The sequence below is a fragment of the Cygnus atratus genome, chromosome Z (genome assembly GCF_013377495.2).
Source record: "Cygnus atratus isolate AKBS03 ecotype Queensland, Australia chromosome Z, CAtr_DNAZoo_HiC_assembly, whole genome shotgun sequence".
Lineage (NCBI taxonomy): Eukaryota > Metazoa > Chordata > Aves > Anseriformes > Anatidae > Cygnus > Cygnus atratus.
This window is the reverse complement of record NC_066396.1, coordinates 73,283,894-73,297,310: the sequence shown is the minus strand read 5'-3', so window position 1 is coordinate 73,297,310 and position 13,417 is coordinate 73,283,894. Positions and strand designations below refer to the sequence as shown.

The 13,417-nt window shown below is 41.4% G+C and overlaps 1 protein-coding gene across 6 annotated transcripts in view; it reads right to left on the bottom strand.

Moving 5' to 3' along the window:
- Positions 1 to 13,417, bottom strand: part of LPAR1 (lysophosphatidic acid receptor 1) — a 69,751-nt gene that overhangs the window by 22,706 nt on the left and 33,628 nt on the right. For 5 of the 6 annotated variants that reach the window (XM_035564556.2, XM_035564560.2, XM_035564558.2 and 2 more), the window contains exon 3: positions 11,288 to 12,035. In XM_035564556.2, coding sequence (XP_035420449.1) covers positions 11,288 to 12,035 — 748 coding nt within the window. Of the gene's footprint in view, positions 1 to 9,775; positions 11,204 to 11,287; positions 12,036 to 13,417 lie in introns of those variants that run through there. The other variant, XM_050716421.1, reaches the window with a different exon arrangement.

The window sequence follows — 13,417 nt, the reverse complement described above, 5'->3', positions numbered from 1 at the left end:
TAGACACCCCATTACTTACAGTATTTAACCAAATTAATGGCTCTGCTGGCAAATTTTTAAATGCAACGCACCTATATCAAACACAGACCTTGTGGCTGCTGATTAATAGGCACAAGATAGACTTTGTAATAATGTTATTAATCACTCTTCATTTCTCACACTGCCTGCCAGATGATGAGAGAAATCAAAAGCCTGTTCCTCACCTGTTCACTTTAAATGAAATGAAACTTTTTTTTTTTTTGGTAATTATGTAGAAGCTTTTCCTCACAATTCACGGGAACTAACTGAAATACGTGTGCGATAGCATCTGCACCAAAGGGACTGGCAGGCAACACTGGGTTCCCAGCTGGGCATGCTGCCCTGTTTTGGGGCACCAGTGCAGCAACCATACTATGTTTGGATGTGTGAGCACAGTTTCCAGTATGTCCTTTCCTCTAACAGAAGTAGGATGCACTTACGGTAGAAAATATGTCATTACATATGTTTACTTTGATAATTAATAACCAACTTAAAAAATACATGTCATTCAAGCAATCCAGTTACACATCTAAAACCACTTAATACCTTCTTTTAAAAAAAACTTCCTTCAGTCTTCCTTTTATGAACTACAATTTTCATTTTTATTTTGTTTAATGGAAGAGAGCATCAGCTATTCTATAAATATGCAATAGATTTACACAGCTTTTTTTTTTTTTCTTTTTTTTTTTCTATCTACACACACTGCTTCTTCTGGGAAAGATTCAACTTTATGTTACTCGTTGTAATTCTAGAAAAGTAAAAACTGGGCACTTAAAAGTGACTTCAAAGAAAGGCAGAAGAGAATTATCAATTCCATATGTAGAAACAACTTCTTCCTGGGGTTATAGCAATACCAGAAAATGGGAAACAGCTCCCCAAACCGCTTTTAGGTGAACAAGGAAGGTACTGAGTCCAGGGTCAGAGGAAACAATTTCCATGAAAAGAAGATAAAGGCAGTAGCTTGGCAGCTTTTCCTGCTAAATTCTAAATTCTCTCCCTTTTCTTGAGGAGACAACTTCCTCTTTCACAAAGGAAAACATTTCAAAAATCTTAACTGTCCCTGCACATCTACAGCTATATTTTCAATTTCATACTAAGATGCCAAGTCATTTGTTAGAGCAGAAAGCCCCAGATACCTCTTAGTCCAACACAATGAAAAACAATAGATGTGCTCCTTCTCGCTTTCCCTCACAAACTTATTTGAAGCATGGTTTTGTTTGTCTGCTAATTTTAAATAACCTCCCAGGCTTTTAGCACCGACATGAAGACATTATTGCTTCAGCCCCCTGCATCACATAGGGGGTGATGCTCTCTGAGCAGCAGCCTGCAGCAGCAAGCTCTGTCACTGATGGTGGTTCCCCGAGCCCTAGTTCCTCGTCAGTGAGCAGATTCACACAACAGACAACACTGAGGGCAGAAAAAACAAACAAACAAAACCACTTTAGACTTAGCAAATGATGTCATTGCTTCTGAAGCCCCGCGACCTTCCATACCAGCTCAGAGTCCTTTTATCTGCTCTCCAGGTTTTCCTCCAAGCTCATACGGATCATGCTTTTTGACCTTTCTCACCAGGCCAAGGACTTCAAATAAACAAGAGAGTAAATTCTAAAGGAAGCCAAGTTCCCAAAGGGTTCACACTTTTGGACAGAGCAGCTACGGGGAGCAAGGAGAAAGAGGAAGGAGAAAAAAATGCCTAGACTCAGGCAGCCACCAAACTCGACACCAGCCTGGCCACGGCCACCAGCCATGATGCAGCAGTAAACTTTCAACTTTAAGGAAGTGCATCAAGTGCGCAAGTGCGTGACAAAGCTTTATTCACAGAAGGTTGAAAACAAAATTAAAAGAAAAAAAAAGACCTTTGTCTGAAAGAAAAAAAGTCCATGTGTGGTCAGTGACGGTGCCCACAGCTGTATGAAATAGGAAGCTGTCCCGCTAATGACGCCAGAATGAGAAGTACTCAAATTACAATTTTCATTCACATATTCCGCTTCAAAATGCATGCACTGAAAGAAAACAAACAAACGAACAAAAAAAATAACTAGGCATTCTCCTTTAACACGTTTCTCATGTTGAGACTGCAAGCAGGGAAGCACAAAGGCTGCTGTTCTTGGGCTGTAGTCACTACCCCACCAATCAGAACGAGGGCAGATGATGCATCTCAGATGTCTCCACAAGCATTTCTACTGGAAGTAATTTTGTATTTTGACATTGAGAGCGGTAATTTCATTAAAACTATAGAAGCAGGAATAATTTCAGACTGAAAATTATATTTTTCTATTTTCATGGACACCCTCAGATAAACAGAGGACTCGGGCTCCTTGCTCCTGCTGCCCAAGTGAGATGAAACACACCGCCAGCAGCACCCTTCTCCTCTCCCACAAAACAGCCTCTTGTTCAAAATGTTTTCCACTGTGGCAAACAAATGATCGTTCAGTGCTTCACTGAACACAGTTTTGCAATGTGACAAGTCAACAGCAGGCTTTTTTGTTCACAGTTTCTCAAGCCGAGGTCTATCTGTAAATTTGGCTTTGACTTTTTGGCTTAGCCCTTCAGTGGTTTCCAGTGATACTCAAATGGCATCTCAAAGATGAAAACACCCAAGCCAGTGCTGGACATGTACGTTACTCCAGATCTTCCCACACTGCAAAATGCTGTATTTTAACAGTCACCAAGGATGTATCAATTTTAGCTGGCAATGCAATAAATTCAATTGGGAGAGTCAGAGAAGAAATTAAACAAAAGGTTTAGAAGCAAACTCTCCATGCAACTATGTGCTTTCCAGAAGATAAAAATGTTACCTTGCAAGCAGCCATTTTGCAAAAGCATTATTGTTGACCCTTCTAAAGGATAGAATCCCATCTTCTGTTCCAAAATATTCAGCTGAGAAAGTCTAAGATCAGCAGGTCTTCTTAGCCACGTGATGAAATTTTACATGCATGTTTTCTTGCACACACAGATGGCTAAATTTTTTCTTGTTAACAATTCCTACCCTGGGCCTTCAGCTTTTTTCAAAGTTTGCTGAAAGTTCTAGGTTAGAATGAACATGCCATAAATGGGTGTCCATCTCAGCTACTTCAGAGTAGCCCAGGTAGATGAGTACGTTCATGGCTGTTGCACTGGTAGGTGGAATTAGGAGACTGAGATATGGCACTAATTCATTTTGTTTTTGTGTGCATTTTCACTAAGTGAGTTTAACTGTACAGAAAGCAGTTTGCTAGTTCACCTGCACCCAATCTAAATGGTTGTCTTCTGTTGCTTGGGGGTAAGGGTGTGTTTTTCAAATGATATTATTCACAAAGAAAGATAAAAATAATTCCCTTGGCCTTGTTGAGAATAAAACCTATTTTTGAAATCCATTTTTGTGAGCTTTTTGGAAACAAGAAACCACCTATGCAAACAATTACAAGAGTTGTTTGTTTATTTATTTATTTAAATTAAAAACTGAACATGAGTGTAAATACTGAACTACTCAGGTTTATCTTTCTCTGGCCATTCGTGGAGGAACCCCTAGAGTTTGCCCTTTAAATTTATTTCTTCCCTGAAAAGTAATAAATTATAGTGAAGTCAGGGGAAAAACTTTTATTAAACAAGGCCTCATTTCCATCGTATGTAAAGAAATGGATTTACTAGAGGGATTTTCCCCCTTCAAAAATGAAATAAAATGATACCACATTCCTGCCTTGGTAAATGATGGAAGTTCCTCAAAGCAGTTTCAAAAGATCCCAAATGAAAATAAATAACGCTTATTCTTAACTGAAGGGGGAAAGATGGGGGAAACTTCCAAATGGTTTCCCAAGGGTGAAGTGATGAATTACACAGGGATACCTGGAATACTTTAGAGGAAAGACTGTTACCAAGGACGTATCAGCTTTAGCTGAGGATGCAATAAATTTAATTGGGAGAGTCAGTGAAGAAATTAAGCAAAACACCTAGAACCAAACCCCCAACACAACCAAACAGGCTCTGGGTTCACAGAAAGAGCTGTCTGGATCCGGAGCAACAGAAACTTCTGTTTCAGCAGTGAGAGCTTGCTCAGGCTTGTTTTGAAAAAGGAAGCTACTGATGAGGTTTATGACGTAAACTACCCACACTGTTATTTTCACATGCCACATTTCCTTATTCTTTATTTCCTTGCAAAATCCTCACCTGCCAGCCAGCAATGAGACAGGATTTGGTTTGGGGCTATACTGCCAAATTTGATAAGATCAACTGGAATTCATTTTCAGGAGTATAAACAATAGTAAAAATGACCTGTGAGTGAGATTTAGAGAGACCAGTAAGTGTCACAGAGCACACATGTTATTGCTTTTACTAGAAGAGTATGAAAAGCAAGCAAGAAAAAAACATCCATCCAAGTCCAAAGTATCTTACACTTAAGACACACTCCAATTACTTCGTAACTATGTATGCACTGCAGCTTACATCCTTAGCAAGATTTCATGCTTCCATTTCTTCAATTGAAAGCAGAAACCCATTTTTCAAAAAACAGTTATTCACGAAAATTATTGATCCTTTTATAAAATAGTGCAATACCTAGCTAATACAGTAAGAAACATTTATCAAGAACATATATATCATATATATTCATATATAAGAATTTGGACACCTGTATGAATATAAAAATTACTAATCCACTCTTGTTATGGATAACAGATATCGGCAAAATTCTATTTTTACTGGTATTAAAACAGACTGATTTCACAGTTAAATACTCTAAAAAATATAAGCAATACTCTGAAGACTTCCGTTTTCCTTCACCTATGTACAAGCTGAAGGTACACAGATTTTTTTTTTAAACTCAGTATCAAAATGTTATTAAGACAGAAAAGAAAAAAAAGGTAACACATGATAAGCATTAGCAGCCCTGGCAACCATCCCCACCCCAAACTGTACGTGTTCTCTATTTTTGTCAAAGGAATCTTCAGAGGAGCGATCACACCTGTTCATAAGGACTTCCACCGAGAAAAGAGAAAGCAACCCAAGCCACCAAAAATCTTACAGGATGAGGTATGTTGTATAAAAATCTTGTATTTTAATGAAGATTTCTTCATGCAAATGTTTGATGATACAGCTTGAAATTATTGCAGTCATGCTGCAGCTCTGAAAGCACTCATTATAAACCTTCCCCTCCTCCACACTGCCCATACAATGGTAATAACAATTAATCGTATAAACTCCACGAGGAGCGCTCCATTTAGACTACGGTCATCAGCCACAATTTCCCAGTTTACTTGACCGTGGGTTAAATTCACAGTTTATGCACTTTTAAAATATACTTATCTGAAAACACTGGGACTGCACATAACTGCACCCTGTGTGTTAGAACAGAAAGTCATTGATGCTCGGGCTCGTATTGCCAGCGCCAGTCCCAGAGTTTATTGCCCTGTTTTTCCGTCTGGACTAAATCAATACACAAGCGACATTACTGTGATGCAGGGGTCAGGCAGGGTTGGTGACTCTGAATGAGCCCCCCGTGCTGGCCACAGGGTAACCCGGTATTTATGGCTTCACACCCCCCCACTTCCAGGGAAGATGTGAAATGTGCCACCCTCAGCCTAACGCCAGCCGGATCTCACTCCCTGGCTCAGCTCTACGTGGAAAATGCAATCTCGTTAAGGGAAAAACATCTGGATGCTACTGTCAGGGCCACCACTACCTTGTGGATGGATGTCTCCAAATGAAGATGACGTGTTTATTTACAGTCATCTCAGGGAAAACACTGCTGAAGAACTTGTCTCTCTTCATGCCAGCAGGACTCCTTACGGAGAAGGTGATGAGGTGAAGCTGTCACCCTCTAGCCCCAGGGCTCAGAGTTTTCATCCTCTCTGAAAGATCCTCGTATCAGCTGCACTGTGCTACCAGAGCTGATGTTTGCTTTGGACCATTAGAGTAACTTTCCATGGGCAGGGAAGGTCTGCTGAAGGTCAAGTGAATCCATGACCAAGCTCTGGCTAGACAGTGTCATCTTGATACCAGCCCATGACCACTTACTCGGTGACTGTCAAAATACATTTCATAAAGCTTAGGTTTAAAACCTTTAAGATTTAGCAGCCGGTGAAGACAGGCCATGCCTGTTAGCCACGTGACACTGCAGGGGTATGGAAATAAAGACATGCCTCCAGTGACACTCAGGGTGTTTTCATTCAGGCTGCAGCACTAATTCTTGCTCTTTTCATTTTCTATTGCCAATTTAGTAGTCTTGCTGCACAGGGGGAGGAAGTGGGAAAAGATGCAGACCACACGTCATAAAAGACAGCGTAGACATTGAAAACATCTTTTTAAAATGTGCTCTCACAGAACTCCATGTTTCTGATTGTGGAATAAAACAGTGCATTTCAATCAAACACCCAGAAAAGTTAAAGTTATCAATAATGCATTCTAGGTGCGTTAGTTGCCTGTCCACGTACAGCATGTTGAAACTCAGTGTGTTACCACAGTTATTTGCTGCTTTCCATCCCCATTTGGTACTTAGTTGTGAAAGAGAAGCTACAAAAGTACAAAAATAAGTCTCTCATGCAATTCATTACTGCGGCAGAAAGAGAAGGCAGGAAAAAAACTGTTACTGAGCAGTTCCACCCTTCCAGATGTTTATACTGAACTTCCAGATGTTTTCCTCGCATCTATTGCCTCCTTATAACACGGGAAGGGACTGTCTTCAAACACAGAAAGACTCCTTTAAATCAAAACAGTTTAGACAAAAAGAACCTTCACTTTTTTTTTTTTTTTTTTAATTTGTGCTTACATCGGTTTTCAAAATTTTACAGATTAAACCTTACTCCTACAAAGTGGATGGTCTTACAGGCCAGGAAGGCCTAAGTGTCTTCTTAGTTCCCGTGAACATAAAGGGTAAGCAATCAGGAGTGCATTGTTTGCTCTCCCTCTGTCCTAGGGGGTAACTGTGGTGCTCAGCTCAACAGGCTTGCCTGGTCTGGGCCAAACACCACTGAGAACTCACCCAAAACAGAAGGCTAATTGGATGGATCGTAGGAAGAGCTGTTGCTATTATTATTTCAAATTTAGTTATAAAACCTCAGTCTCATAATCTCAGATACAGCAGTTTTCCAGCTTGCATCAGGAAGACATAATGACTAATTACAATGAAAGGACTGGCAAAACTACCTCACAATTTTAATGATTCTGCAGGGGGACCACACACCAGGTTCAGTTTTTTGCCTTTATTGTCTCTTGTATCATAATGGTGGCAAAAGAAGGTTTTCAGACAGACCACATTCTAGACAGGGAATACTGTCCAAAGATGTGTACGGAGGTTTAGGGAAGAGTTATCCACATTATGAAAACAGGAGCTGATAAGCAAGGCAGGAGAATATACAGGCTGACCTTCCAACGCTTGTGATCTAAGCTGATACTTATCTTCAAATGCATGTATATAAGAACGCCCAAAAACACCTAGTCTTACATGGCTTGTTTCATTTCATGAAAACCCAAAGCAGAGCTAGTTTTTCAGACCTGAGCTCTGAAATCTGCTTTTTTTTTTTTTTTTTTCTCCTTTTGATGTTTTCATCACTTCTTAAAAGAGCAGTTAGATATTGTCACCCTCTTTTGGAACAAATCTGCAAATCTGCATCTGGCCCTGCTGAATGCTTTCACAGTCCAACTATGACTTCTGCAAGGAACAGCAGTTTAGTTTTGTCCTTAAAAAGAAGATACAAAAACGGGGAGGACAGAAGGGAAGAAAGATGCCAGCTTTCAGCTGTTGCATCCGCTAGGTTTCTGCCTGTTCCTTTGACTGCTCATTTAAACCTAACACATGTTCGTGGTGAAATGTAAAGTGTCATTGGGTTGCAAGCCAAACCAGACCCGGTTTTATGGCCGTGTGCGGTATACAGATCAGTCCTGCCTTAGCCCCAGCACACAGGAAAAGGCATGCTCTGGAGAAAGAGCTTTATGTTCCCTGCTACATTTGAAAGATTTCAAAAGCCGCCTTGTTAGAAGAAAAAAAAAAAGGCTCAACTATGAAATCACTTCCTTCTGTTTAAAATATTTCACTCAAGGAAAAAAAAAAAGCTAAAAACAAAAGGGCACGAAAAGAAAAAAAAAATCTGTTTTTTGCCTCCGACGTGCTCCTGGGACTCGGTACCCCGGCTCTGCGGGATGACGCCGGGTGCCAGACCCCGACCTCTCCCGCTGCACAATCGCCTGCTTGTGCGTGGTGGCTGGCGGCCGTCCCGCTCGCCGGCAGCCCCGAGGCATCGCGCTCGGTCCTGACCAAAATTGGGGTCCTGGCCAGGCCTGAGGACTGGGGGTGTCAGGCAGTTCCCATGCTGACTCCCTCCCACAAAAGGTAGCGTGATGGAGAGAGGGGAAGAGGTGACCTGCTCACACAGAAAAAGCCACACAGCATGAGATACACATTCAGCCATTCCAGGCAGTCCAGGACACCCACCTTTTCAGCCTTTCCCAAAGCAGAAACAAACTCTTCCCCTGCAGCACTGTGGATCAGCTGGCTTTGGGAGGAGGCACTTGGGACGTATGATGCTTTGAAATTAAATCTGTTGCTTGTGAAAACTTTAAACCAGACTTGCAAGTGGACTTCAAGCAGTGCAAGAGCACCAAGACACCCAAAGGATCAATAAATTCTCTCCTCCAAACTCAGACATCCCCTACCTAATCCCCCTACCAGCTGATGCTCAACTTTCATTTCAGAACCAGACTACAGTCCTCCACTGGAAGTGATAACTCAGTGATACGGGACAGCTCTCATTAGCTGGTGGCAACTAACGAGCTTTTCTCACGGTTCAGTTAGCAATCTGCTTAACACCCCGATGTACAAACAATTAACCTCCCCAAATTCTCTCTGGTTGCCCCTACGCCTGATTCCTGGCTTCAGGCTGATCTTTCTCATTTCTACACTGCTGCTTCTCAGCCTTCTTTACCTTGCAGCTGCATCTCCCAGATGATAGCGAGGTGAAAGCATTGCTGCTGCTTTACCCGACAGCCCTATGACTGAACTGTTCCAGCCAAACTGCCTGGAAGTTGCTTTGTCTTCCTCAAAGAGATCCAATAAAAGACTGTCTCTCACTAAAAATGGTGGTTTTTTGCAGATTAGAAGAGGTGCTAAAGCAAAGTGTGTGCACAACACTGAATGAATTTAGCTGCGTCAGTGATAAGAAATAAGGTCCTGTTAGGGTTTTGTGGAAAACTTAACATGTGCTACCCGCAGTACCGACAAATTTTACTCCAAATACTCTAAATGAAGAATCAGAGATATTACTGAACTACATCAGCAGTTAAACTTTAGTCACCTTCAGTTTGGCTAATGCTACTTAGCCATTGGAGTTGTTCCACTGTTTTGAGAACAATAAGTACCTTGAAAAAATGAGGCTCTTATTAGGAAAAATGGGGGCTACTCTAGGTTCTTTGTACACCTGCTGTGGTCCGGGTCTGTGGTGCTGTAGTGGTACTGGGTGGCCTATACCCAGGAGAATGGAGGAAGGTACAGTCAGTACCTATGCTTCCAGCTAGCCCCATGCATGCTTGGTATTAACTACCATTTGCAATTTATTCGGTGACTTATATATTGCTACAATTCTGCATTTTACTGTTATCAGTGCTTTCTATTCCCCATTTGCCTTTTTTTTTTTTTTTTTTTAATGCCTGAACCGGTCATTCTTCTCACAGGAAATACTTCACTGTTATATGAAAAGTAATTTACTCAGAAGAGGAAACAAGGATCTATTTCAGAGAAAAAAAAGAAAGAAAAAAAGAAAAAAAAAGAAAAAAAAAGAAAGAAAAAAAGGAAAAAAAAGAAAAAAAAGACAGAAAGTCTTCAAAACCCAAGTTCTCTTTGTTTCCTTAACCTCATCTTGCCTTCTGCAAGGAGGGAAGTATGGAGAAACAGGTTTCTGAACCACCAGGCAGTCAAAAGAGGTTTAACCCAACACTACAGCCTACCATGCAAAACTCTGAAGGATATTCTTTCCCTAAAGAAAAAAGCAGGACACTTAGGAATACAGCTTTTTAATGGATGGACCGGGTAGTCCTACACAGTCCATATTCTGGTTAAAATGCAAATTGCTAGGTCAGAAAGCAGCATGCACATTCTTAAACTAAAACATGAGTTGTCACAGTGACTCACAACAAAGCTCTGTAACCATTGCCTTTGTCTGTACAGGCAGTAACTGTTAGAAAGCAAAAATCACAGTGTAAAACTGCGGATAGCAGGACCTTAGAGCAAGAACCTTGGCTAAGTTTTGGTCTTTGGCGACTCGGTACTGTGGCATTTATGGATGACTAAGGCAACGTCACCATGCAAAAGGGAACTATTATCCCAAGAGACCCGTGTACCATGCTGGACAGTCTCATGGGTAGGTCCACAGCTGGGGTTGAGGAAGCAACCAGCACCATCCCTGCCTGCCTGCAGCTCACCAGCATCTGCTGCAACAAAGGGCAGAAGAAACTGCAAGGAAAATCGCCAGGGAGTGGTGCCCAGTATCCAACATGTCCTTTCGCATAAGAAAGCTGAGAGCCCAAGACCAAAACTACATACACCCATCCACAGAAAGACAGAAGACATCTGACCCCAAAGTGTGCCATGATATTCACCTCATGTTTCCTCATTTTCCAAGCCCTGAACCTCAGGGACCTCCCGAGTGTAGCGCTGAAACACGTTAAAACCTCATGTTTTATCTTTCTGCATAAATAAAGTGACAGGTTCTTAGATATACTTATAGCAGAGACCTGAGCATACTGTGCATGCAGTTCTGCCTAACGTGTGAAAACCTTTCACTGATAGCCTTTAGCTCCTCTTTGTTCTCCAGACACAAAGTACTGCCTGAATATGCACGCTGCTTTTTGAGTAGCAAAAGGAAACAACAGGTTCTTCAGCGGATAGTGCAGCTTCCCTTGTATTATTTTTATTTTTTTATTTTTTTTTTAAGATTGCAGCCATTTGGCATCTTGCAGAGCAAAAGGGTGAACACTGCCCAGGATAGGCTGCTGTTATAGGTTTCAAACCTGCATTGCTGCAAACAAAACACACAAACAAAAAACCAACAACCCTTACATCTCAAGGTCCTGTTTCTTCATCAGTTTCATGTCACGGGGCTGAGTGACCAAGTCTCTGATATCCATTTCAATAAAAAAGCTTGATAATCCCAACACAGTAATGAATACTGGGGCTTCTTACGGGCCCTGCCTCTTCTACCATCCTTCAAATGCTGCTGACCTTCCAGAAGTTGGACATGCATTACTGCAATCACCTGATAAGAAGCAGAGAGGGGAACGTAGGGGGGACGAAGTAAATACTTACCAAGCACAATGACCACAGTCTTCAGGAGGCTCATCATCGTGTCCCGATTCCTGCGGGGTCCAGAACTGTGTCTGGACATTCTCATAGTCCTTTGGCGGACATACCCAAAGATATGAGCATATAGGACCACCATGACCACGAAAGTGACCAGGTTGAAAATAGCCCAGAAGACCAGGTAGGAGTCACTATAGAGCGGTGCCATGTTGGAGCAGTGAGTGATATCACAAATACAGTTCCATCCGACACTTGGTATGGCGCCCATTACGATGGCCATAGTCCAGATAACAACAATTACCACCACCACTCGCCGGTTGCTCATCCGAGTATGTAGCTGCATGCGAAAGACTGTAATGTGCCGCTCGATAGCGATGGCCAACAGATTGGCTACAGAAGCCGTCAGGCTAGTGTCAATGAGACCCTGACGGAGAAGCCAGGTGCTTACAGTCAATCTTCTAGTGTTGGGTCCTGTGTTAAACATTAAGTAAAAGTAGGCCAGCCCTGCAAAAAAGTCCGCAGCAGCTAAGTTGGCCATTAAGTAATAAATAGGAAAGTGGAATCGGCGGTTGACATAAATAGCCACCATAACCAAGAGGTTGGCCAGCATGATGAAGATGCAGACGGTAATCCCCAAGCCCATTACGAGCTTGCTGACAGTGTTCCATTCAGTGGCTAGATATTTTCCACTCCGGTTATAAAAGAAGGCAATGGTTTCATTGTAGTAGCACTGTGGTTCACTCATGGCTGTGGACTGAAAGAAGAGGGAGGGGGGGAAAAAAAAAGAGAGAGAAAAAGAACGACATCAGAACTAAAAACATATGATTGCCTGCACGGACAAGGCATGCACAGAGAGCAGGGAGAGGCACTGGAGGCAGGAAGGGAACACGCTTCAGAACAAATTTATTTTTTCAGAACAAATAGCATTCCACAACTCACAAACAATTGCTCTGAGGAGTCCAGTAACTGCAACCAGATTAGAAACAAACAGAAATACTTCCATCTGCTCTGGGAACTAGCATGACTTCTGACATAGTTGTAAATTACATAGTAAATATTAAGAGCTTCTGGCCAAACAGACCTGCTGAAAAAACTCACTCATGGAGAAGGGCATGCAATTCATAATTAAAAGATGTTAACTCTGTTATAGAATGCCTTATTTATGTTATCAATGCATAAAAATATTGTTTGTCTGTAGCTGTGTTAAAAGACAAGTTCCTCAATGAGCAGGAAAAGTTATTGCAGTTCTCAGGAGGTTTTCATTCATTTAGGTCTCTGTCAGAGGCATTTCTTGTTGTGCTGTCTTAAAAATGGGGAGGAACAACACTAAATTAAAATCATCAGTGTGTGCTAAGAATGTAAATTCCCAGGGCCATGTCTGTCACCCTGTCTGTCCATAAAGCACAAAGTGCATTTATAAGCCATAAAGGAAGCCACTGGATTTCTAAGAGCATTCTCCTTTTACCATCAACCATGTTTCTAAGCTGGGTTACAAATGCACTGTGCCTTTAGCTATAACTCACCTAAACTTGCTTATTTCAGTTAGAAAAGGAAGGAGTGAGGCAAGGAAAGAAAAAAGCAATATTTGTCTTAGCAAGTGTTAAAAGCAACAGACTTTATTTCTTGCATTAAATATTGTTATGGCTATGTCAAGAAATACATGATTAATTTTCCTGCCAGAGTACCCAGCTGAGCACAGCTATGGGTGCAGCAAGCAAGCCCCGTACCCTACCAGAATATAAAAGTTTTGTGTAAAAACACTGGCCAACAAGAAAATGCTTAATAAGTTTCCTTCCTAAGTTATAATCAATTACTCAAGGTGTAATTCCCAAAAGGCAAACCTCAGAAAAAGAAACTCTTTTGAGTAACACACTGGTTCCTTGTTTAGCATGGCTTATCATAAAGGACTTAAAAATAAAATAATAAAAAGAAAACCAACAAGAAGTTCATGTCAGAAAAGTCTCTGTTTGAAGAGGCTCAGGAGACCTGTCTCTAGTTTTATGGCTGTGAAACTTTACTGACTGAACTTTTTTTTTTTCTTAAACACAGAAAGAGAAGCAGTTTTAGCAAGAAAGTAGGTAATAAGACGAAATGAGGAACAGATCGACAATATTAAAAGATAAGAATTTCTTCCCA